The sequence below is a fragment of the Oncorhynchus keta genome, unplaced genomic scaffold (genome assembly GCF_023373465.1).
Source record: "Oncorhynchus keta strain PuntledgeMale-10-30-2019 unplaced genomic scaffold, Oket_V2 Un_scaffold_139_pilon_pilon, whole genome shotgun sequence".
Taxonomy (NCBI): domain Eukaryota; kingdom Metazoa; phylum Chordata; class Actinopteri; order Salmoniformes; family Salmonidae; genus Oncorhynchus; species Oncorhynchus keta.
Genome location: NW_026290780.1, coordinates 552,501 through 577,500, shown reverse-complemented (window position 1 = coordinate 577,500; position 25,000 = coordinate 552,501). Strand labels below are relative to the sequence as shown.

The 25,000-nt window shown below is 49.6% G+C and overlaps 1 protein-coding gene and 3 long non-coding RNA genes across 13 annotated transcripts in view; 2 read left to right on the top strand and 2 right to left on the bottom strand.

Moving 5' to 3' along the window:
* The window catches only part of ehbp1 (EH domain binding protein 1), a 421,276-nt gene that overhangs the window by 15,278 nt on the left and 380,998 nt on the right, over window positions 1-25,000 (bottom strand). Inside the window, 2 exon segments of the mRNA XM_052513761.1 lie at window positions 3,356-3,429; window positions 8,835-8,934. Of these exon segments, the coding sequence (XP_052369721.1) occupies window positions 3,356-3,429; window positions 8,835-8,934 (174 nt within the window).
* LOC127927413 (uncharacterized) lies at window positions 1,737-3,106 on the bottom strand. Its single transcript, XR_008127316.1, has 4 exons — window positions 2,909-3,106; window positions 2,488-2,699; window positions 2,339-2,435; window positions 1,737-2,235 (listed from the first exon to the last, which is right to left on the bottom strand). It is a non-coding gene; the product is annotated as an uncharacterized LOC127927413 (long non-coding RNA).
* Window positions 13,707-15,879, top strand: LOC127927412 (uncharacterized). Of its 4 annotated transcripts, XR_008127315.1 has the most exons (7): window positions 13,707-13,986; window positions 14,133-14,278; window positions 14,352-14,649; window positions 14,869-14,935; window positions 15,155-15,446; window positions 15,593-15,738; window positions 15,812-15,879. It is a non-coding gene; the product is annotated as an uncharacterized LOC127927412 (long non-coding RNA). The 4 variants fall into 4 exon arrangements; XR_008127313.1 differs by having other exon boundaries at window positions 14,133-14,211; window positions 14,285-14,935; XR_008127312.1 differs by having other exon boundaries at window positions 14,352-14,935.
* On the top strand, window positions 23,182-24,534 carry LOC127927410 (uncharacterized). 7 transcript variants are annotated; one of them, XR_008127309.1, is made up of 4 exons: window positions 23,182-23,311; window positions 23,390-23,779; window positions 23,819-23,857; window positions 24,443-24,534. It is a non-coding gene; the product is annotated as an uncharacterized LOC127927410 (long non-coding RNA). The 7 variants fall into 7 exon arrangements; XR_008127307.1 differs by lacking the exon at window positions 24,443-24,534 and adding an exon at window positions 23,897-23,925 and having other exon boundaries at window positions 23,390-23,701; XR_008127310.1 differs by lacking the exons at window positions 23,819-23,857; window positions 24,443-24,534 and adding an exon at window positions 24,170-24,214 and having other exon boundaries at window positions 23,390-23,701.

Sequence of the window (25,000 nt, the reverse complement as noted above, 5' to 3'; positions counted from 1 at the left end):
CTATCTTTCTAGCAGAACTATCTGTGCCTGGCCTGTGAAAGGTAGAGCATGTTGAATATTAACTAGATCCCGAGGAAGGAGAAGAGGAGAGAGGAATGGAGAGAGGGCAGGAGGAGAGATTGGAGAGGGTGGAGAGGAGAGGGTGGAGAGGAGAGAGTGGAGAGGAGAGATTGGAGAGGGTGGAGAGGAGAGATTGGAGAGGGTGGAGAGGAGGGGTGGAAAGGAGAGGGTGGAGAGGAGAGGGTGGAGAGGAGAGGAGAGGAGAGGAGGATAAAGGGCCAGTTGATAAGTCCCACCTCTCCAGGACCATGATCTGCCTTGTCCCACCTCTCCAGGACCATGATCTGCCTTGTCCCACCTCTCCAGGACCATGATCTGCCTTGTCCCACCTCTCCAGGACCATGGTCTGCCTTGTCCCACCTCTCCAGGACCATGGTCTGGCTTGTCCCACCTCTCCAGGACCATGGTCTGGCTTGTCCCACCTCTCCAGGACCATGGTCTGGCTTGTCCCACCTCTCCAGGACCATGGTCTGGCTTGTCCCACCTCTCCAGGACCATGGTCTGCCTTGTCCCACCTCTCCAGGACCATGGTCTGGCTTGTCCCACCTCTCCAGGACCATGGTCTGGCTTGTCCCACCTCTCCAGGACCATGGTCTGGCTTGTCCCACCTCTCCAGGACCATGGTCTGGCTTGTCCCACCTCTCCAGGACCATGGTCTGGCTTGTCCCACCTCTCCAGGACCATGGTCTGGCTTGTCCCACCTCTCCACCTCTCATACTCTGCTGCTCATGCACTCAATTCAGGTTTATAGGATGCAAAGGTTTATAGGATTGCAAAGGATTCATCCTCTCACAGTGCATAGCCTGAAAATGGCCATGAAACACCGATTGTGCTCTTAGAAAACAACGACTGTATGTTATTGTATCATGACGTTTTATGTCAATTATGTTTCATAGATTACTATGCTTTAATTTTAACATTTGTATTCCTTATCCCCATGTGACCATGTGTTGTGACCATGTGACCATGTGTTGTGACCATGTGACCATGTGACCATGTGTTGTGACCATGTGACCATGTGTTGTGACCATGTGACCATGTGTTGTGACCATGTGCTCTGACCACTTGTTGTGACCATGTGATCATGTGACCACGTGTTGTGATCATGTGACCATGTGTTGTGACCATGTGACCATGTGCTCTGACCACTTGTTGTGACCATGTGATCATGTGACCACGTGTTGTGATCATGTGACCACGTGTTGTGATCATGTGACCACGTGTTGTGACCATGTGACCATGTGTTGTGACCATGTGACCATGTGTTGTGACCTTGTGACCATGTGTTGTGACCATGTGACCATGTGACCATGTGACCATGTGTTGTGACCTTGTGACCATGTGACCATGTGTTGTGACCATGTGACCATGTGGAAAATGCACTTAGAACAATGTAATAAAATGTAAAGTTCAGAGCAGCTTTGTCAGGTGTCTTTGTCAGGTGTCTGACTGCATTACCTGTTGCTTCCCTCTCCAAATACAGAAATACAGGCTGGCTGGTGTGTGGCAGACAAGAGCAATCAACCCCTAACCAGGATGTGTTCCTACTCTCTTGCTCCTGTTCAGCTATGCATGTCTGTCTACTCCACAACACACGCACGCACACACACACACGCACACACACACGGTGCACACACAAATACACACTCTCCCCGCCTCTCTACACACACCTGCCCAGTCCCTTCCACCAGCTAATTACAATTGATTTAATATGGATCAGGTTGCTTATCAGGTGGGGAAAGAAATTACCATGGCCGATGCAGAGGTGCAGGCAGGTCAACATTGAATGGAGAAATCAATTTGCATTGATTGTCAAAAGGTTCATTTTTCACAAAGAGGACACCGTGAAAGGGATTAAACTTGGGTTTCGGCTCGACAACTTTGATACCACACAATAGTGGTGCTTTTCAGCCGGTACCAGTACACACAACAACCTACCTGGATAACGTAGCTACTAGCTAGCCGGGTTTTAATCCTCCATGTCAGTCAGCAGGGCTAGATATCAAACCAGGGTGCTGATAATGGTATTCAGTCCTAGTATGGGTGTTAGATAGCACTGATCAGACAGCATCAGTCCAGATCTCCTCGCTGAAGAGGCTCCTCCTAGTTACCACCTAGCAACCTGTGGTTAGGATCCTGACTGAGGAGGATCCTCCTAGTAACCACCCTAGCAACCTGTGGTTAGGATCCTGACTGAGGAGTATCCTCCTAGTAACCACATAGCAACCTGTGGTTAGGATCCTGACTGAGGAGGCTCCTCTAGTAACCACCTAGCAACCTGTGGTTAGGATCCTGACTGAGGAGGCTCCTCCTAGTAACCACCCTAGCAACCTGTGGTTAGGATCCTGACTGAGGAGGCTCCTCCTAGTAACCACCTAGCAACCTGTGGTTAGGATCCTGACTGAGGAGGCTCCTCCTAGTAACCACCCTAGCAACCTGTGGTTAGGATCCTGACTGAGGAGGCTCCTCCTAGTAACCACCCTAGCAACCTGTGGTTAGGATCCTGACTGAGGAGGCTCCTCCTAGTAACCACCCTAGCAACCTGTGGTTAGGATCCTGACTGAGGAGGCTCCTCCTAGTAACCACCCTAGCAACCTGTGGTTAGGATCCTGACTGAGGAGGCTCCTCCTAGTAACCACCTAGCAACCTGTGGTTAGGATTCTGACTGAGGAGGCTCCTCCTAGTAACCACCTAGCAACCTGTGGTTAGGATCCTGACTGAGGAGGCTCCTCCTAGTAACCACCTAGCAACCTGTGGTTAGGATCCTGACTGAGGAGGCTCCTCCTAGTAACCACCCTAGCAACCTGTGGTTAGGATCCTGACTCAGGAGGCTCCTCCTAGTAACCACCCTAGCAACCTGTGGTTAGGATCCTGACTGAGGAGGCTCCTCCTAGTAACCACCCTAGCAACCTGTGGTTAGGATCCTGACTGAGGAAGCTCCTCCTAGTAACCACCCTAGCAACCTGTGGTTAGGATCCTGACTGAGGAGGCTCTATTATTCAGAGCAGGAGAGAAATGTGTTGAATCTAAACTAATGGAATAATAGTGCACCCCCACTCTTTAATCGTCTCCCCCCTCTAATTGTCTCCCCCTCTCAAATCGCCCCCCTCTCTAATCGTCCCCCTCTCTAATCGTCTCCCCCTCTCTAATTGTCCCCCCTCTAATCGTCTCTCCCCACCTCTCTAATCATCTCCCCCCCCCTCTAATCGTCCCCCCTCCCCACCCGCTCAACCCCCTGGCCTAACTTCCCCGTCATAAGAGCGTCTTCTAAATGACCGAAGGGTAAATGTCTTACCCTCGATGGCCATCATGGCTCTCAGCTCTCTGTTGAGCAGCTCAAAGCGTCGCTCCAGATCGTGCTCCTTCTCCCTGTGGCAGTAAGTTGGAACAAAGTTCATCAATATGTTAATGACTAAATCATTAAGCACTTAGAAGAAGTCTGCAATAAACATCGATTCAGCCAGTCGGCTGGACCTTCTCCCCTCTTCACACATTAATCTACTGCAAATATCTGATACACAAACATACCCGACCCGGGGCCCTGCCTGGGCTGGTCTGGTAAAACCCTGTGTGTGGGTGAGAGAGGGACAGAGACGGAGAGAGAGAGAGAGAGAGAGAGAGAGAGAGAGAGAGAGAGAGAGACAGAGAGAGAGAGAGGGAGAGAAAGAAATGGAGGGAGAGAAAGAAATGGAGGGAGGGAAAGAGAAAGAGGGAGGGACAGAAAGACAGACAGAAGTAGGGGGAAAGAAAGCGAAGGAGAGAGGTGGAGAGACAGGTCGAGATTGGAGAGACAGGTAGAGAGATGGAGAGAAAGGTAGAGATTGGAGAGACAGGTAGAGAGATGGAGAGACAGGTAGAGAGATGGAGAGACAGGTAGAGATTGGAGAGATGGAGAGACAGGTAGAGAGATGGAGAGACAGGTAGAGAGATGGAGAGACAGGGAAAAGTAGAGGGGGGACAGGTAGAGAGATGGAGAGACAGGTAGGAGAGAGATGGAGAGACAGGTAGAGATGGAGAGACAGGTAGAGAGATGGAGAGACAGGTAAAGAGATGGAGAGACAGGTAGAGAGATGGAGAGACAGGTAGAGATGGAGATACAGGTAGAGATGGAGGAGACAGGGAAAAGAGAGGTAGGAGATGGAGAGACAGGTAGAGAGATGGAGAGACAGGTAGAGAGATGGAGAGACAGGTAGAGATTGGAGAGACAGGTAGAGAGATGGAGATGGACAGGTAGAGAGATGGAGAGACAGGGAAAGAGGGTAGAGAGAGAGACAGGTAGAGATGAGATGGAGATAGAGACAGGTAGAGAGATGGAGAGACAGGTAGAGAGATGGAGAGACAGGTAGAGAGATGGAGGAGAGACAGGTAGAGAGATGGAGATGGAGAGTCAGGTAGAGAGATGGAGGAGACAGGTAGAGAGATGGAGATACAGGTAGAGAGATGGAGATACAGGTAGAGAGATGGAGAGACAGGTAGAGAGTTGGAGATACAGGTAGAGAGATGGAGATACAGGTAGAGAGATGGAGAGACAGGTAGAGAGATGGAGAGACAGGTAGAGAGATGGAGAGACAGGTAGAGAGTTGGAGAGACACGGAGGATAATGTCAGGGCGGTAGGGGGGTAATGTCTGGGTGGTAGGGGGGTAATGTCTGGGCGGTAGGAAGGGGGTAATGTCTGGGCGGTAGGGGGTAATGTCTGTGCTGTAGTGGGGTAATGTCTGGGCGGTAGGAAGGGGGTAATGTCTGGGTGGTAGGGGGTAATGTCTGGGTGGTAGAGTGGGTAATGTCTGGGCGGTAGAGTGGGTAATGTCTGTGGGTTAGAGTGGGTAATGTCTGGGCGGTAGAGTGGGTAATGTCTGGGTGGTAGAGTGGGTAATGTCTGGGTGGTAGAGTGGGTAATGTCTGGGTGGTAGAGTGGGTAATGTCTGGGGGGTAGAGTGGGTAATGTCTGGGTGGTAGAGTGGGTAATGTCTGGGCGGTAGAGTGGGTAATGTCTGGGTGGTAGAGTGGGTAATGTCTGGGTGGTAGAGTGGGTAATGTCTGGGCGGTAGAGTGGGTAATGTCTGGGTGGTAGAGTGGGTAATGTCTGGGTGGTAGAGTGGGTAATGTCTGGGCGGTAGAGTGGGTAATGTCTGGGTGGTACAGTGGGTAATGTCTGGGTGGTAGAATGGGTAATGTCTGGGCGGTAGGGCTACAAATTTAATTCCCCTTCTTTCAGATGGTTTAGAAAACGAGCTAATTTTCCCCATAATAGAATTTGTCCTTCAGAGGCGCTTTTCTGCCACAAAGAGAGAAATGAAAGAGGTAGTAATCAGACCCTCTATCAATTGGCCACTTTAAACACCCTCCCCGCTCTCAATCCTGGCCACTTTAAACACCCTCCCTCTCTCTCTCTCTCTCTCCCTCTCAGGTCTCTCTCTCTCTCTCTCTCTCTCTCTCTCTCTCTCTCTCTCCTCTCTCTCTCTCTCTCTCTCTCTCTCCTCTCTCTCTCTCTCTCTCTCTCTCTCTCTCCCTCTCTCTCCTCTCTCACCATATAATGTGATTATATCTACTCTCAGTCTCTTGTTCTCTCTCCCTCCTTCCATCTCCTGAAAAGGAAAGAGAGAGAGGAGGAAGGAATGAAATATAATGAAAGATGAATACTTCAGAGAGTTCTCTCTGGAAAAGAGGAGAGAGAGGAATGAAAAGGAGAGAGAGAGAGAATGAAAAGGAGAGCAGTGTTTTTCCACCTGTCCACCTAGTGGCTGAGTGACCGCACAAAGCCTGTGTCACAAATGACACTACTTTTGACCAGGACCCACACAGAATCCCATAGGGTCCTGGTCTAAAAGTAGTGCACTACATAGGGAATAGGGTGACATTTGGAAATGTAGCTAAAGAGAAAGGCGTTGTGATGCAACGTTGTGATGATCGCTGGGTTCTTGTTGGTTTAATGTTGACATGTAAATGCCAGGAATAAACAGAACCAGAATGGATTATGGACATTAACAGGTTTACAACACACAGATCACAGCGTAAAGCAGTTGTGTGATGATTGGTTTAAAAATACTATGTCTGTGTATTGGAACTGGGAACACACAGAGAGAATACTATGTCTGTGTATTGGGAACTGGGAACACACAGAGAGAATACTATGTCTGTGTATTGGAACTGGGAACACACAGAGAGAATACTATGTCTGTGTATTGGAACTGGGAACACACAGAGAGAATACTATGTCTGTGTATTGGGAACTGGGAACACACAGAGAGAATACTATGTCTGTGTATTGGAACTGGGAACACACAGATAATACTATGTCTGTGTATTGGAAATGGGAACACACAGAGAGAGTACTATGTCTGTGTAAACTGGGAACACACAGAGAGAATACTATGTCTGTGTATTGGGAACTGGGAACACACAGAGAGAATACTATGTCTGTGTATTGGAACTGGGAACACACAGAGAGAATACTATGTCTGTGTATTGGAACTGGGAACACACAGAGAGAATACTATGTCTGTGTATTGGAACAGGGAACACACAGAGATAATACTATGTCTGTGTACTGGGAACTAGGGAACACACAGAGAGAATACTATGTCTGTGTAGGGGGTTACACACACAGATAATACTATGTCTGTGTACTGGGAACTTACAGTAACACACAGAGGAATACTATGTCTGTGTACTTAGGGAACTGGGAACACAGAGAGAGGTTAGGGGACTATGTCTGTGTATTGGGAACACACACAGAGAGAGGTACTATGTCGTGTGTATTGGAACTTAGGGAACACACAGAGAGAATACTATGTCTGTACAGTATTGGGAACTGGGAACACACAGAGAGAATATTATGTTTGTGTACTGGGAACTTAGGGAACACACAGAGAGAATACTATGTCTGTGTATTGGGGGTTAGGGAACACACAGAGAGAATACTATGGTGTAGGGAACTGGGAACACACAGAGAGAATACTATGTCTGTGTATTGGGGTTAGGGAACACACAGAGAGGGGAATACTATGGAACTCTGTGTATTAGGGAAGTCAGACACAATTAGGGGAGACAGTAGAGAGGGTTAGAGGGAACTTAGTGTTAGGGGACTTAGAGTCAGGGGGTTAGGGGAACTTACAGTAGAGGGGGTTAGGGGAACTTACGGTAGAGGGGGTTAGGGGACCTTACAGTAGAGGGGGTTAGGGGACCTTACAGTAGAGGGGGTTAGGGGAACTTACAGTAGAGGGGGTTAGGGAACTTACAGTAGAGGGGGTTAGGGGACCTTACGGTAGAGGGGGTTAGGGGACCTTACGGTAGAGGGGGTTAGGGGACCTTACGGTAGAGGGGGGACCTTACAGTAGAGGGGGTTAGGGGACCTTACAGTAGAGGGGTTAGGGGAACTTACAGTAGAGGGGGTTAGGGGAACTTACAGTAGAGGGGGTTAGGGGACCTTACAGTAGAGGGGGTTAGGGGACCTTACAGTAGAGGGGGTTAGGGGACCTTACGGTAGAGGGGTTAGGGGACCTTACAGTAGAGGGGGTTAGGGGACCTTACAGTAGAGGGGGGGACCTTAGGGGAACTTACAGTAGAGGGGTTAGGGAACTTACAGTAGAGGGGTTAGGGGACCTTACAGTAGAGGGGGTTAGGGGACCTTACGGTAGAGGGGGTTAGGGGACCTTACGGTAGAGGGGGTTAGGGGAACTTACAGTAGAGGGGTTAGGGAACTTACGGTAGAGGGGGACCTTACAGTAGGGGAACTTACAGTAGAGGGGGTTAGGGGAACTTACGGTAGAGGGGTTAGGGAACTTACAGGAGAGGGGTTAGGGGACCTTACAGTAGAGGGGGTTAGGGGACCTTACAGTAGAGGGGTTAGGGGACCTTACAGTAGAGGGGTTAGGGGAACTTACAGTAGAGGGGTTAGGGAACTTACAGGTAGAGGGGTTAGGGGAACTTACTAGGTAGTAGAGAGGGTTAGGGGACCTTACAGTAGAGTTAGGGTTAGGGGACCTTACAGTAGAGGGGGTTAGGGGAACTTACAGTAGAGGGGGTTAGGGGAACTTACGGTAGAGGGGGTTAGGGGAACTTACGGTAGAGGGGGTTAGGGGACCTTACAGTAGAGGGGGTTAGGGGACCTTACAGTAGAGGGGTTAGGGGAACTTACAGTAGAGGGGGTTAGGGGAACTTACAGTAGAGGGGTTAGGGGAACTTACAGTAGAGGGGGTTAGGGGACCTTACAGTAGAGGGGGTTAGGGGACCTTACAGTAGAGGGGGTTAGGGGACCTTACAGTAGAGGGGGTTAGGGGACCTTACAGTAGAGGGGGTTAGGGGACCTTACAGTAGAGGGGGTTAGGGGACCTTACAGTAGAGGGGGTTAGGGGACCTTACAGTAGAGGGGGTTAGGGGAACTTACAGTCGAGGGGTTAGGGGACTTACAGTAGAGGGGGTTAGGGGAACTTACAGTAGAGGGGGTTAGGGGAACTTACGGTAGAGGGGGTTAGGGGACCTTACAGTAGAGAGAGTTAGGGGAACTTAGGGTAGAGAGAGTTAGGGGACTTACAGTAGAGGGGGTTAGGGGACTTACAGTAGAGAGAGTTAGGGGAACTTACAGTAGAGAGTTAGGGGACTTACAGTAGAGAGAGTTAGGGGACTTACAGTAGAGAGAGTTAGGGGACTTACAGTAGAGAGAGTTAGGGGGACTTACAGTAGAGAGAGTTAGGGGACTTACAGTAGAGAGAGTTAGGGGACTTACAGTAGAGAGAGTTAGGGGACTTACAGTAGAGAGAGTTAGGGGACTTACAGTAGAGAGAGTTGGTTCTGTCTCCTGATCAGAGCGTTCTTCTTGTTGACCAACATGAACCACTCCTGCATCATGGCCTCCTCCTCTTCCTTACTGTTCCCTGGAACACAACAGATCAATTAAACACATGGAACAACCCACAACAAATGTATTACATGGTATGATGCTAAACACACCTCACATTCACCTCTCACACACACACACACACCACACACACTCACCTCTCACACACACACCACACACACTCTCACACACACACACACTCACACACACACACACACACACACACACACACTTCACACACACACACACACACACACACACACACACACACACACACACATCTCTCACACACCCACATCTCTCACACACCTCTCTCTCACACACCTCTCTCTCACATTGCCACCTCACGCCAGAAAAGAGGTATTGTTCCTCTGCCTGTGAAGGACATAAGAAGCAGTGTCCTGTGTGTATCTGTCTCTGACGGCTCGGCCCAGACGTAGCTATGCCATTTCATTTAACAGAAAAAAAGAGACCACGACGAGGGGATTTAAGAACGGGCTCCGTGGATTACTGTAGTCAACTTTGAAATGGACGACACAGGGGGCTGCATCCCAGATGGCACCCTATTCCCTACATAGTGCACTTCTTTTCACCAGATCCCCCATAGAGAATAGGGTGCCATTTAGGGCGAGTCGGTAGCTCTGAGGGGATAAAGGCAGATTCCTCTGGCAGGTCATTGTGACTCCAGACAGTCCAATAAAACAACCACATCATAATGGGAATATTAAGCCTGTGTGACATTGTGACGAGGCGAGGCGGACAGGAAGACGAGAGAGAGGGATTAGAGAATAAACCATTCTCCCTCCAGCCACACAGTCAGAGAGGGGCAGAACGGGGGGGGGTGGGGGTGAAGAGAGAGGGTTGAGAGAACAAACCATTCTCCCTCCAGCCACACAGTCAGAGAGGGGCAGAACGGGGTGGGGGGGGGGTGAAGAGAGAGGGTTGAGAGAACAAACCATTCTCCCTCCAGCCACACAGTCAGAGAGGGGCAGAACGGGGGGGGGGGGTGAAGAGAGAGGGTTGAGAGAACAAACCATTCTCCCTCCAGCCACACAGTCAGAGGGGGGCAGAACGGGGTGGGTGAAGAGAGAGGGTTGAGAGAACAAACCATTCTCCCTCCAGCCACACAGTCAGAGAGGGGCAGAACGGGGTGGGGGGTGAAGAGAGAGGGTTGAGAGAACAAACCATTCTCCCTCCAGCCACACAGTCAGAGGCTGGCAGAACGGGGGGGGTGAAGAGAGAGGGTTGAGAGAACAAACCATTCTCCCTCCAGCCACACAGTCAGAGAGGGGCAGAACGGGGGGGGGGTGAAGAGAGAGGGTTGAGAGAACAAACCATTCTCCCTCCAGCCACACAGTCAGAGGGGGCAGAACGGGGGGGGGTGAAGAGAGAGGGTTGAGAGAACAAACCATTCTCCCTCCAGCCACACAGTCAGAGCGGAGAGGAGAACGGAGAGGGGGGGAGAAGAAAGAAGAGATGGAGGGAGAGGAGGCATGGAGAGGGGAAGGGAGAAGAAAGAAGGAAGGAGAGATTGAGGGAGAGGAGGCATGGAGAGGGGAAGGGAGAAGAAAGAAGGAAGGAGAGATGGAGGGAGAGGAGGCATGGAGAGGGGAAGGGAGAAGAAAGAAGGAAGGAGAGATGGAGGGAGAGGAGGCATGGAGAGGGGAAGGGAGAAGAAAGAAGGAAGGAGAGATGGAGGGAGAGGAGGCATGGAGAGGGGAAGGGAGAAGAAAGAAGGAAGGAGAGATGGAGGGAGAGGAGTCATGGAGAGGGGAAGGGAGAAGAAAGAAGGAATGAGAGATGGAGGGAGAGGAGAAGGGAGAAGAAAGAAGGAAGGAGAGATGGAGGGAGAGGAGAAGGGAGAAGAAAGAAGGAAGAAGAGATGGAGGGAGAGGAGGCATGGAGAGGGGAAGGGAGAAGAAAGAAGGAAGGAGAGATGGAGGGAGAGGAGTCATGGAGAGGGGAAGGGAGAAGAAAGAAGGAATGAGAGATGGAGGGAGAGGAGAAGGGAGAAGAAAGAAGGAAGAAGAGATGGAGGGAGAGGACAGGTGTGTTAAACAATATAATAATGTAAACTACATCACTGTAATGCTTCTGTTAGAAACAATGAATAGCAAGGAGAGTGAAATTACACAAATGATAGGTACATTTATCTCCTCTACTGTGACGTACAGTGTGTGTGTGTAAGCAGCTGGTTGTGTGTGTGGTATAGCTGTCATGATGAGTTTGGGCCAGCAGCTGGCTGTGTGTGTGGTATAGCTGTCATGATGAGTTTGGGCCAGCAGCTGGTTGTGTGTGTGGTATAGCTGTCATGATGAGTTTGGGCAGCAGGCAGGTTGTGTGTGTGGTATAGCTGTCATGATGAGTTTGGGCCAGCAGCTGGCTGTGTGTGTGGTATAGCTGTCATGATGAGTTTGGGCCAGCAGCTGGCTGTGTGTGTGGTATAGCTGTCATGATGAGTTTGGGCCAGCAGCAGGTTGTGTGTGTGGTATAGCTGTCATGATGAGTTTGGGCCAGCAGCTGGTTGTGTGTGTGGTATAGCTGTCATGATGAGTTTGGGCCAGCAGCTGGTTGTGTGTGTGGTATAGCTGTCATGATGAGTTTGGGCCAGCAGCTGGCTGTGTGTCTGGTATAGCTGTCATGATGAGTTTGGGCCAGCAGCAGGTTGTGTGTGTGGTATAGCTGTCATGATGAGTTTGGGCCAGCAGCTGGTTGTGTGTGTGGTATAGCTGTCATGATGAGTTTGGGCCAGCAGCAGGTTGTGTGTGTGGTATAGCTGTCATGATGAGTTTGGGCAGCAGCAGGTTGTGTGTGTGGTATAGCTGTCATGATGAGTTTGGGCCAGCAGCTGGTTGTGTGTGTGGTATAGCTGTCATGATGAGTTTGGGCCAGCAGCAGGTTGTGTGTGTGGTATAGCTGTCATGATGAGTTTGGGCCAGCAGCTGGTTGTGTGTGTGGTATAGCTGTCATGATGAGTTTGGGCCAGCAGCTGGTTGTGTGTGTGGTATAGCTGTCATGATGAGTTTGGGCCAGCAGCTGGTTGTGTGTGTGGTATAGCTGTCATGATGAGTTTGGGCCAGCAGCTGGTTGTGTGTGTGGTATAGCTGTCATGATGAGTTTGGGCCAGCAGCTGGTTGTGTGTGTGGTATAGCTGTCATGATGAGTTTGGGCCAGCAGCTGGCTGTGTGTGTGGTATAGCTGTCATGATGAGTTTGGGCAGCAGCTGGTTGTGTGTGTGGTATAGCTGTCATGATGAGTTTGGGTCAGCAGCTGGCTGTGTGTGTGGTATAGCTGTCATGATGAGTTTGGGCCAGCAGCTGGCTGTGTGTGTGGTATAGCTGTCATGATGAGTTTGGGCAGCAGCTGGCTGTGTGTGTGGTATAGCTGTCATGATGAGTTTGGGTCAGCAGCTGGCTGTGTGTGTGGTATAGTTGTCATGATGAGTTTGGGCCAGCAGCTGGCTGTGTGTGTGGTATAGCTGTCATGATGAGTTTGGGCAGCAGCTGGCTGTGTGTGTGGTATAGCTGTCATGATGAGTTTGGGCCAGCAGCAGGTTGTGTGTGTGGTATAGCTGTCATGATGAGTTTGGGCCAGCAGCTGGCTGTGTGTGTGGTATAGCTGTCATGATGAGTTTGGGCCAGCAGCAGGTTGTGTGTGTGGTATAGCTGTCATGATGAGTTTGGGCCAGCAGCTGGCTGTGTGTGTGGTATAGCTGTCATGATGAGTTTGGGCCAGCAGCAGGTTGTGTGTGTGGTATAGCTGTCATGATGAGTTTGGGCCAGCAGCAGGTTGTGTGTGTGGTATAGCTGTCATGATGAGTTTGGGCAGCTGCTGGCTGTCTGTGTGGTATAGCTGTCATGATGAGTTTGGGCCAGCAGCTGGTTGTGTGTGTGGTATAGCTGTCATGATGAGTTTGGGCCAGCAGCAGGTTGTGTGTGTGGTATAGCTGTCATGATGAGTTTGGGCCAGCAGCTGGTTGTGTGTGTGGTATAGCTGTCATGATGAGTTTGGGCCAGCAGCAGGTTGTGTGTGTGGTATAGCTGTCATGATGAGTTTGGGCCAGCAGAGGTTGTGTGTGTGGTATAGCTGTCATGATGAGTTTGGGCCAGCAGCAGGTTGTGTGTGTGGTATAGCTGTCATGATGAGTTTGGGCCAGCACAGGTTGTGTGTGTGGTATAGCTGTCATGATGAGTTTGGGCCAGCAGCAGGTTGTGTGTGTGGTATAGCTGTCATGATGAGTTTGGGCCAGCAGCAGGTTGTGTGTGTGGTATAGCTGTCATGATGAGTTTGGGCCAGCAGCTGGTTGTGTGTGTGGTATAGCTGTCATGATGAGTTTGGGCCAGCAGCTGGTTGTGTGTGTGGTATAGCACAGCACCAGCTGGTTTTCATTATTCCTCTCTGCTCTGAATGGAACACTGGCCCAGATCACTATCTTCATCTAACCTGTAGAGGCTAGCACGCATGCACGCACGCACGCACACACACACACACTCTTCTGTATTAACTGCACTATAACGTCTGTCTGTGGGGAACGAAGAGTTTTCCTAACAGACAAATCAAACATTCATTAATGAGAGGAATAGGAAGGGGCTCTACTCTGACATGTCCTCTGACCAGAGGAGATCACTGTGTTTAGCACAAGGATGTTATACAGCAGGATGTTTATCCTGGATTTTAAACCTGATCCAGAAATGTTAATTCCACCAACAACGAAAGCAACTGTCTGAGGATGGAGCTGACATCAAAGAACAGGAGTTTGATGAGAACGAATAAAGATTAAATCAAGGCATGTCACATGATCACGCAAAACACAGGACCCTGGATATCACACCTCTCTATAATACCTGTATCTAATGTCCCTGAGGCTGAGGTAGAGGTAAAACACAGGACCCTGGATATCACACATCTCTATAATACCTGTATCTAATGTCCCTGAGGCTGAGGTAGAGGTAAAACACAGGACCCTGGATATCACACATCTCTATAATACCTGTATCTAATGTCCCTGAGGCTGAGGTAGAGGTAAAACACAGGACCCTGGATATCACACATCTCTATAATACCTGTATCTAATGTCCCTGAGGCTGAGGTAGAGGCAAAACACAGGACCCTGGATATCACACATCTCTATAATACCTGTATCTAATGTCCCTGAGGCTGAGGCTGAGGTAAAACACAGGACCCTGGATATCACACATCTCTATAATACCTGTATCTAATGTCCCTGAGGCTGAGGTAGAGGTAAAACACAGGACCCTGGATATCACACATCTCTATAATACCTGTATCTAATGTCCCTGAGGCTGAGGTAGAGGTAAAACACAGGACCCTAGATATCACACATCTCTATAATACCTGTATCTAATGTCCCTGAGGCTGAGGTAGAGGCAAAACACAGGACCCTGGATATCACACATCTCTATAATACCTGTATCTAATGTCCCTGAGGCTGAGGTAGAGGTAAAACACAGGACCCTAGATATCACACATCTCTATAATACCTGTATCTAATGTCCCTGAGGCTGAGGTAGAGGTAAAACACAGGACCCTAGATATCACACATCTCTATAATACCTGTATCTAATGTCCCTGAGGCTGAGGTAGAGGTAAAACACAGGACCCTAGATATCACACATCTCTATAATACCTGTATCTAATGTCCCTGAGGCTGAGGTAGAGGTAAAACACAGGACCCTAGATATCACACATCTCTATAATACCTGTATCTAATGTCCCTGAGGCTGAGGTAGAGGTAAAACACAGGACCCTGGATATCACACATCTCTATAATACCTGTATCTAATGTCCCTGAGGCTGAGGTAGAGGTAAAACACAGGACCCTGGATATCACACATCTCTATAATACCTGTATCTAATGCCCCTGAGGCTGAGGTAGAGGTAAAACACAGGACCCTGGATATCACACATCTCTATAATACCTGTATCTAATGTCCCTGAGGCTGAGGTAGAGGTAAAACACAGGACCCTAGATATCACACATCTCTATAATACCTGTATCTAATGTCCCTGAGGCTGAGGTAGAGGCAAAACACAGGACCATAGATATCACACATCTCTATAATACCTGTATCTAATGTCCCTGAGGCTGAGGTAGAGGCAAAACACAGGACCATAGATATCACACATCTCTATAATACCTGTATCTAATGCCCCTGAGGCTGAGGTAGAGGTAAAACACAGGACCCTGGATATCACACATCTCTATAATACCTGTATCTAATGTCCCTGAGGCTGAGGTAGAGGTAAAACACAGGACCCTAGATATCACACATCTCTATAATACCTGTATCTAATGTCCCTGAGGCTGAGGTAGAGGTAAAACACAGGACCCTAGATATCACACATCTCTATAATACCTGTATCTAATGTCCCTGAGGCTGAGGTAGAGGTAAAACACAGGACCCTAGATATCACACATCTCTATAATACCTGTATCTAATGTCCCTGAGGCTGAGGTAGAGGTAAAACACAGGACCCTAGATATCACACATCTCTATAATACCTGTATCTAATGTCCCTGAGGCTGAGGTAGAGGCAAAACACAGGACCCTAGATATCACACATCTCTATAATACCTGTATCTAATGTCCCTGAGGCTGAGGTAGAGGCAAAACACAGGACCCTAGATATCACACATCTCTATAATACCTGTATCTAATGTCCCTGAGGCTGAGGTAGAGGTAAAACACAGGACCCTAGATATCACACATCTCTATAATACCTGTATCTAATGTCCCTGAGGCTGAGGTAGAGGTAAAACACAGGACCCTAGATATCACACATCTCTATAATACCTGTATCTAATGTCCCTGAGGCTGAGGTAGAGGCAAAACACAGGACCCTAGATATCACACATCTCTATAATACCTGTATCTAATGTCCCTGAGGCTGAGGTAGAGGTAAAACACAGGACCCTAGATATCACACATCTCTATAATACCTGTATCTAATGTCCCTGAGGCAGAACGAAGCAAAAAGAAACAAAGACAAGACAAGAAGACAACGAAATGAACATCTGAAACGACATGTGACCCCTTTGGGAAATAATATTTAAAGGGAGAAATCTAACATTCATTTCCTTCCACTGAAGATATCCATCCTACTGTAATAGTTTGAATGAAAAGTCTCCACAAAATGATCTATTATGAGGGGAAACAGGAACTATAACTAACAGGTGTTGAATTAGACTACTGAGGCAAAGAGCTGATTTTCACTACTCTGTGGTTCTGAAAAGAGGACAGCTGGAGTGAGGGAAGAAGGGGAAAGGGGGAGGGGATGAAAGAAAATAAATATATTAAAGCCTGTGATCCCAGCGAGCTTTTCTGATTTATTTTCCTCCATTCTCTGTTTCATTCAATACTCACTAATCCAATTTGTCTATCTGATTTTAAAAGTGAGGGAAGGAGGTATGAGAAGGAGGTAAGGAGGTATGAGGAGGAGGAGGATGAGGAGGAGAGGGTGTGGGTAGATTTAAACTTTTCCTTCGGCCAAGTCCCTTTCTGAATGTATTTAGGGACGAGCAGCACTCGTCTGTTATTCCCTCCTCCCGACTACCCTTCCCTAAAACACATGTTTAATTGTCACATACACCGGAGAGATGCGCTCGATAGACACCAACAAAAATAAAGAATGAGAGAGAAACAGAAAGAGATCAATAAAGAGGTGGGGGAAAATAAGAACAAGATGAACATAACTTCCTGCGAGGAAGTAAGAACTCGTTAACGATCCCCGTCACCACGGCGATCTGAATATACATGAGATGAGATGCAACAGGAAACGTTTTAAAAACATTCTGCAACAGAAAACATATATGAGTGTTTCCTATTGGAGAGTCCAGGAAGAAAATACCTCCCGGTTTCTGTCCATTTTCTTCTGTTTGGTGCCTGATGAACACAACCCAGAGGACTGTGGTGATGTCATCAGAGGGGTATTGTTGTGGGCAAGTAGCAAAGGCTTGATTTAATTACTACGAGTAGTGATCCGAGTGGAGAGAGAGGCAGAGAGAGAGAGAGCGAGAGAGAGAGAGAGAGAATCCTAAACAACCAACAGAGGAGCTTTGGTCACTTCATCTACATTAGAAGGTACCGGGGCTTATTGTTTTGGGAAGGGGGTTGTCGCTAGTGGTGAAAATGGAGAGTCAACCTGATTAAGCTCCTCTCTCAATTTTTTCCATTCATCTTCCGAGTCTTCTTTCCCTCTCTAACACCCGAAAGTCAGAAATACAAACAAGCAATTCCATGTTATGTTGCAGTCGCCTAGCTAGTCCATTTCACGTCATTTCAAAAGATGAGGGCAGAGGCCCTAAAAGGCAAAGCTAAATGATCTTGCCCCCCCTCTCTGAAAACATACACAGAACATACACCACTAGAATATCACCAAAATGAACCCCTCTCGATGTTCTTTCTATCCGACTTCCATTTCCCTCAGCGCTCCATTCATCCTCCTCCTGGAGGAGCTCCCGCTGCCGAGGGCTTTCTGTGGTGGCTGAAGGCTTTCCCCCCTCGTTCAATGGCACAATGGCCCTGAGAATGGAGCTAGAGACCTGCTTTACTGAACCTGGATATAACAGGTCTGTGAATAGGACACATTAACCAATTCACTCTTTCCTTTCTCCCCCTCCTTCCCTCCTCGTCTAAAAGAGAGTGAAGAAACCGCCCCTCGCAGATTTCAATGGCTACCTTCTATTGGTGTCATTTGTCAGTGAATGCTTGCTATACAGCTTAGAGTAAGAACCAGGGAAGAGGAGGGAGGGAGAGAGGGAGGGAGGAGGGGGGAGAGGAGAGAGGGAGGGAGAGGAGAGAGGGAGGGAGGGAGAGGGTGGGAGGGAGGGAGAGGAGAGAGGGAGGGAGGAGAGGGGGAGAGAGAGAGGGGAGAGAGGGTGGGAGGGAGAGGAGAAGGAGGGAGGGAGGCAGGGAGGGAGAAGGAGGGGGGGGAGGCAGGGAGGGAGAAGGAGGGAGGGAGGCAGGGAGGGAGGGGAGAGGGAGGGAGGGAGGGAGGAGGGAGGGAGAGGAGAGAGGGAGGGAGTGAGGGAGGGAGAGAGGAGGGAGAGGGAGGGAGGGAGGGAGGGAGGGAGGGAGGGAGGGAGGGGAGGAGAGAGGGAGGGAGGGAGAGAGGGAGGGAGGGGGAGAGGAGAGAGGGAGGGAGGGAGGAGGGAGGGAGAGGAGAGAGGGAGGGAGGGAGGAGGGGGGGAGAGGAGAGAGAGGAAAGGAGGGTAGGGGAGGGGAGAACAGAGGAGAGGATAGGAGAGGAGAAGGAAGGAAGGAAGGAAGGAAGGAAGGAAGGAAGAGGAAGGAAGGGGGGAGAGAGGGGTAGGGTTCAGGGATTCATAATCAAACTGTTAACCATCGGGGAGATAAACACACAGGGATGGTAAGAGACTGGGGTTTGTAAAGTCCATTTTAATGAGAGGGGTGCAGGGCTGTACACACACAGTTATCAGCCCATTACTTTCATGTCATTGATGGAACAAGTTCTGAGAGGCAGAGAGGCTGAGAGGCAGAGAGGCAGAGGCAGAGAGGCAGAGAGGGAGAGAGCCCTGTCCAATAACATAGGTTTGCCCCTCTCCAACACATTCCCCTCTTCATTCATCTCTCTTTCCTTCTCTCTCCCTTTCTGTCTCTCCCCCTCCTCAGTACACACACACCCCTCATGTCTCTCTGTCCTCCTTTTCATCTCTCTCATCCCCCTCTCCTTCCCTCTCTCCCCCTCCTCAGTACACACACACCCCTCATGTCTCTCTGTCCTCCTTTTCATCTCTCTCATCCCCCTCTCCTTCCCTCTCTCCCCCTCCTCGGTACACAAACACTCCTGGGCAAACATCTTAGACCCAGCGCTAACAGTCTGACAACATTCGCACACACCTCTCACTTCTACGCAAAGGACCGTGTGTGTGTGTGTTGGGGGCAGAGCGAGCAAACACCAGTCTGATAATAGATCTTCTCTTTTAAGCTGAAATGCTCATTTGGAGGGTGTGCGTGTGTGTGTGTGAACCACCTTGACAAATTCTCAGCCTCTCCTCCACGTCTCTCTCTCCATCTATCTACAGATTTAGTGGTGACTCGAGGGACCCTGGAGTTCCTCATGGAACGACTGCTAGTCAGTGGTTCATATTTGCACTTTCGGTTAGTTGTGGGGTTCATGGAGGAACCTTTAATGGTTCAATGTAGCAACGGATTCCCGGAGGAAGTCTGGGGTGGAGGCGGGGCTTAGAAGGGGCGTGGCTTTAATATATGTATTTCTGTTGACAACCCATTAGAGTAAATGTCATTCCTGTTCATCTGTTCTATTGTCATCACATGTTAAGGTTGAACACTGACAGTTGTGTAGCTTCAGTGAGGCTAACGCAGGTCTATGAGTTCCTCAAGAGATCATAGCTTCAATGAGGCCAACGCAGGTCTATGAGTTCCTCAAGAGATCATAGCTTCAGTGAGGCTAACGCAGGTCTATGAGTTCCTCAAGAGATCATAGCTTCAGTGAGGCTAACGCAGGTCTATGAGTTCCTCAAGAGATCATAGCTTCAATGAGGCTAACGCAGGTCTATGAGTTCCTCAAGAGATCATAGCTTCAATGAGGCTAACGCAGGTCTATGAGTTCCTCAAGAGATCATAGCTTCAATGAGGCTAACGCAGGTCTATGAGTTCCTCAAGAGATCATAGCTTCAATGAGGCTAACGCAGGTCTATGAGTTCCTCAAGAGATCATAGCTTCAATGAGGCTAACGCAGGTCTATGAGTTCCTCAAGAGATCATAGCTTCAATGAGGCTAACGCAGGTCTATGAGTTCCTCAAGAGATCATAGCTTCAATGAGGCTAACGCAGGTCTATGAGTTCCTCAAGAGATCATAGCTTCAATGAGGCTAACGCAGGTCTATGAGTTCCTCAAGAGATCATAGCTTCAATGAGGCCAACGCAGGTCTATGAGTTCCTCAAGAGATCATAGCTTCAATGAGGCTAACGCAGGTCTATGAGTTCCTCAAGAGATCATAGCTTCAATGAGGCTAACGCAGGTCTATGAGTTCCTCAAGAGATCATAGCTTCAGTGAGGCTAACGCAGGTCTATGAGTTCCTCAAGAGATCATAGCTTCAATGAGGCTAACGCAGGTCTATGAGTTCCTCAAGAGATCATAGCTTCAATGAGGCTAACGCAGGTCTATGAGTTCCTCAAGAGATCATAGCTTCAATGAGGCTAACGCAGGTCTATGAGTTCCTCAGAGGCTGCCACCTCATAGCTCAAAATCAAGAGGCTAACGCAGGTCATAGGTCTACTAACACCAGAGTACCAGCTTCATGGGCTGCAACGCACTAGGTCTACTAAGTTCCAGAGATCATAGGTGAGCTACAACTAGGCAACACGCACTAGGTCTACTAACTACCAGCAGTACTAGCTACAGGGGCTACAGCAACACCACTAGGTCTACTAACTACCAGCAGTACTAGCTACAGGGGCTACAGCAACACCACTAGGTCTACTAACTACCAGCAGTACTAGCTACAGGGGCTACAGCAACACCACTAGGTCTACTAACTACCAGCAGTACTAGCTACAGGGGCTACAGCAACACCACTAGGTCTACTAACTACCAGCAGTACTAGCTACAGGGGCTACAGCAACACCACTAGGTCTACTAACTACCAGCAACACCACTAGGTCTACTAACTACCAGCAACACCACTAGGTCTACTAACTACCAGCAGTACTAGCTACATGGGCTACAGCAACACCACTAGGTCTACTAACTACCAGCAACACCACTAGGTCTACTAACTACCAGCAGTACTAGCTACATGGGCTGCAGCAACACCACTAGGTCTACTAACTACCAGCAGTACTAGCTACAGGGGCTGCAGCAACACCACTAGGTCTACTAACTACCAGCAACACCACTAGGTCTACTAACTACCAGCAGTACTAGCTACAGGGGCTACAGCAGTACCACATGGGCTGCAGCTAACTACCACAGTACTAGCTACAGGGGCTAGGTCTTCCAACACCACTAGGTCTACAGGGGCTACCAGCAACACCACTAGATCTACTAACTACCAGCAGTAGGGATGGAAGAAGAGGGATGGAATGCCCACTAGGATCCTTACCAGCACTAGATGCAGTGCTACAGAACACCACTAGGCCACTAACTGCCAGCAGAGATAGTTGTCTACTTCTACCAGCAACTCCACTAGGTCTCCACAGAGGAACTCTACAGCTCTGTCAGAGTGACCACTAGGTTCTACCAGCAACACCACTGGTCACCTCTACCAGCAACACCACTAGGTCTACTAACTACCAGCAGTACTAGTTACAGGGGCTACAGCAACACCACTAGGTCCAAACTTCTTCCATTGTCTAACTACCAGGAGGCCACTGTGTTCTTGGGCTGCAGCAACACCACTAGGTTTTGGTACTAACTACCAGCAACAGATCTCCACTAACCTCCAGGGGGTCTACTAACTACCAGCAACACCACTAGGTCAAACTTCCAGCAGTACTAGCTACAGGGGCTACAGCAACACCACTCAGGTCTCATAGCAAAGAGTATGAACAGTTATGTAAATAAGGTACTGTTTTTTTGTTTTTAGCAGTATTTGCTAAAATGTTTAAAAAAACCAAGGTCTACTAACTACCAGGGTACTAGCTTTAGGGGCTACAGCAATACCACTAGGTTTATGTAACTACCATTTTAGATTAAAGGCAGTACTAGCAAAGGGGCTACAGAAAACCACTAGGTCTAAACTTTCCAGCAGTACTAGCTACAGGGGCTACAGCAAACCACTAGGTCTACTAACTACCAGCAACACCACTAGGTCTACTAACAGTAACCAGCAGGTACCAGCAGTACTAGCTACAGGTTAGCGACAACAGCCACTGGTTAGGTCCACTAACTACCAGTCAGTAACTAGCAGGTAGCCTAGGGGTTAGAGCAACATCACTAGGTCTACTAACTACCAGCAGTAGCCTCGTGGCTAGAGGGGCTACAGCAACACCACTAGGTCTACTAACTAGCCAGCAACAGATCTACTAACTACCCAGCAGGTACTAGTGGTTAGAGCATTGGTCAGTAACAGCAAGCCCACTAGGTCCACTAACCACCAGGTAGTACTAGCTACAGGGGTTACAGCAACACCACTAGGTCTACCAGCAGGTAGCCTAGCTGGTTAGAGCGTAGGTCTACTAACTACCAGCAGGTAGCCTAGTGGTTAGAGGGGCTAACAGCAGGTAGCCACTAGGTCTACTAACTAACCAGCAAGCCCACTGGTTACTAACTACCAGCAGTACTAGCCTACAGGGGTTACAGGTCCACTAACTACCAGCAGTACTAGCTACAGGGGCTACAGCAACAACCACTAGGTCTACTAACTACCAGCAGTACTAGCTACAGGGGCTACAGCAACACCACTAGCTCTACTAACTACCAGCAACACCACTAGATCTACTAACTACCAGCAGTAGGGATGGAAGAAGAGGGATGGAATGCCTCAAGTGATGCCTTAAGCACTGAGATGCAGTGGCTTAGACCGCTGCGCCACTAGGGAGTGCTGCAGAGACGGTTGTCCTTCTGGAAGGTTCTCCCATCTCCACAGAGGAACTCTAGAGCTCTGTCAGAGTGACCATTGGGTACTTGGTCACCTCCCTGACCAAGGCCCTTCTTCCCCCGCTCAGTTTGCTCAGTTTGGCCGGGCGGCCCAGCTAGGAAGAGTCTGCTGGTTCCAAACTTCTTCCATTTAATACTGATGGAGGCCACTGTGTTCTTGGGGACCTTCAATACTGCAGAAATGTTTTGGTACTCTTCCCCAGATCTCTGCCTCGACACAATCCTGTCTCGGAGCTCTACGGACAATTCCTTCGACCTTATGGCTTGGTTTTTGGAAACAAGATGCACCAGAGCTCAATTTCGAGTCTCATAGCAAAGAGTATGAACAGTTATGTAAATAAGGTATCTGTTTTTTGTTTTTAATACATTTGCAAAAATATTTAAAAAAAAAAAGTTTTCGCTTTGTCATTATGGGGTATCGTGTTTAGATCGCTGAATATTTTTTATTTTATGTAATCCATTTTAGATTAAAGGCTGTCACGTAACAAAATGTGGAAAAAGTCAAGGGGTCTGAGTACTTTCCAAAAGGCACTGTATTTAAATAGGTTTGCTGTTGCACTTTCAAACACATTAAAAGTCGTTAACCAGCAGGTAGCCTAGTGGTTAGAGTGTTGGACCAGTAACCAGCAGGTAGCCCAGTGGTTACCAGCAGGTAGCCTAGTGGTTAGAGCGCTTGGGCCAGTAACCAGCAGGTAGCCTAGTGGTTAGAGCGCTGGGCCAGTAACCAGCAGGTAGCCTAGTGGTTAGAGCGCTGGGCCAGTAACCAGCAGGTAGCCTAGTGGTTAGAGCGCTGGGCCAGTAACCAGCAGGTAGCCTCGTGGTTAGAGCGCTGGGCCAGTAACCAGCAGGTAGCCTCGTGGTTAGAGCGCTGGGCCAGTAACCAGCAGGTAGCCTAGTGGTTAGAGCGCTGGGCCAGTAACCAGCAGGTAGCCTAGTGGTTAGAGCGCTGGGCCAGTAACCAGCAGGTAGCCTAGTGGTTAGAGCGCTGGGCCAGTAACCAGCAGGTAGCCTAGTGGTTAGAGCGCTGGGCCAGTAACCAGCAGGTAGCCTAGTGGTTAGAGCGCTGGGCCAGTAACCAGCAGGTAGCCTAGTGGTTAGAGCGCTGGGCCAGTAACCAGCAGGTAGCCTAGTGGTTAGAGCGCTGGGCCAGTAACCAGCAGGTAGCCTAGTGGTTAGAGCGCTGGGCCAGTAACCAGCAGGTAGCCTCGTGGTTAGAGCGCTGGGCCAGTAACCAGCAGGTAGCCTCGTGGTTAGAGCGCTGGGCCAGTAACCAGCAGGTAGCCTCGTGGTTAGAGCGCTGGGCCAGTAACCAGCAGGTAGCCTAGTGGTTAGAGCGTTGGGCCAGTAACCAGCAGGTAGCCTCGTGGTTAGAGCGCTGGGCCAGTAACCAGCAGGTAGCCTCGTGGTTAGAGCGTTGGGCCAGTAACCAGCAGGTAGCCTCGTGGTTAGAGCGCTGGGCCAGTAACCAGCAGGTAGCCTAGTGGTTAGAGCGCTGGGCCAGTAACCAGCAGGTAGCCTCGTGGTTAGAGCGCTGGGCCAGTAACCAGCAGGTAGCCTCGTGGTTAGAGCGCTGGGCCAGTAACCAGCAGGTAGCCTCGTGGTTAGAGCGCTGGGCCAGTAACCAGCAGGTAGCCTAGTGGTTAGAGCGCTGGGCCAGTAACCAGCAGGTAGCCTAGTGGTTAGAGCGCTGGGCCAGTAACCAGCAGGTAGCCTCGTGGTTAGAGCGCTGGGCCAGTAACCAGCAGGTAGCCTAGTGGTTAGAGCGCTGGGCCAGTAACCAGCAGGTAGCCTCGTGGTTAGAGCGCTGGGCCAGTAACCAGCAGGTAGCCTCGTGGTTAGAGCGCTGGGCCAGTAACCAGCAGGTAGCCTAGTGGTTAGAGCGCTGGGCCAGTAACCAGCAGGTAGCCTCGTGGTTAGAGCGCTGGGCCAGTAACCAGCAGGTAGCCTAGTGGTTAGAGCGCTGGGCCAGTAACCAGCAGGTAGCCTAGTGGTTAGAGCGTTGGGCCAGTAACCAGCAGGTAGCCTAGTGGTTAGAGCGCTTGGGCCAGTAACCAGCAGGTAGCCTGTGGTTAAATCGGTAGCTGAGCTGACAGGTAACCAGCAGGTCAGCCCCCTGAACAAGTGCCTCGTTAGACGCACTGGGCCAGTAACCAGCAGGTAGCCTAGTGGTTCTTAGAGCGCTGGGCCAGTAACCAGCAGGTAGCCTATATGGTTAACAACAAAAAATAGCCTATTATATGTTATATATGGGCCAGTAACCAGCAGGTAGCCTATATGGTTAGAGCGCTGGGCCAGTAACCAGCAGGTAGCCTCGTGGTTAGAGCGCTGGGCCAGTAACCAGCAGGTAGCCTAGTGGTTAGAGCGCTGGGCCAGTAACCAGCAGGTAGCCTTCTGGTTAGGCGCTGGGCCAGTAACCAGCCCTCTAGCCCCCAGAGCGCTGGTTAGGTCCTCCTCAGTACAGTCCACCCCTTCTCCCATCCCTCTGGTTAGACTATTGG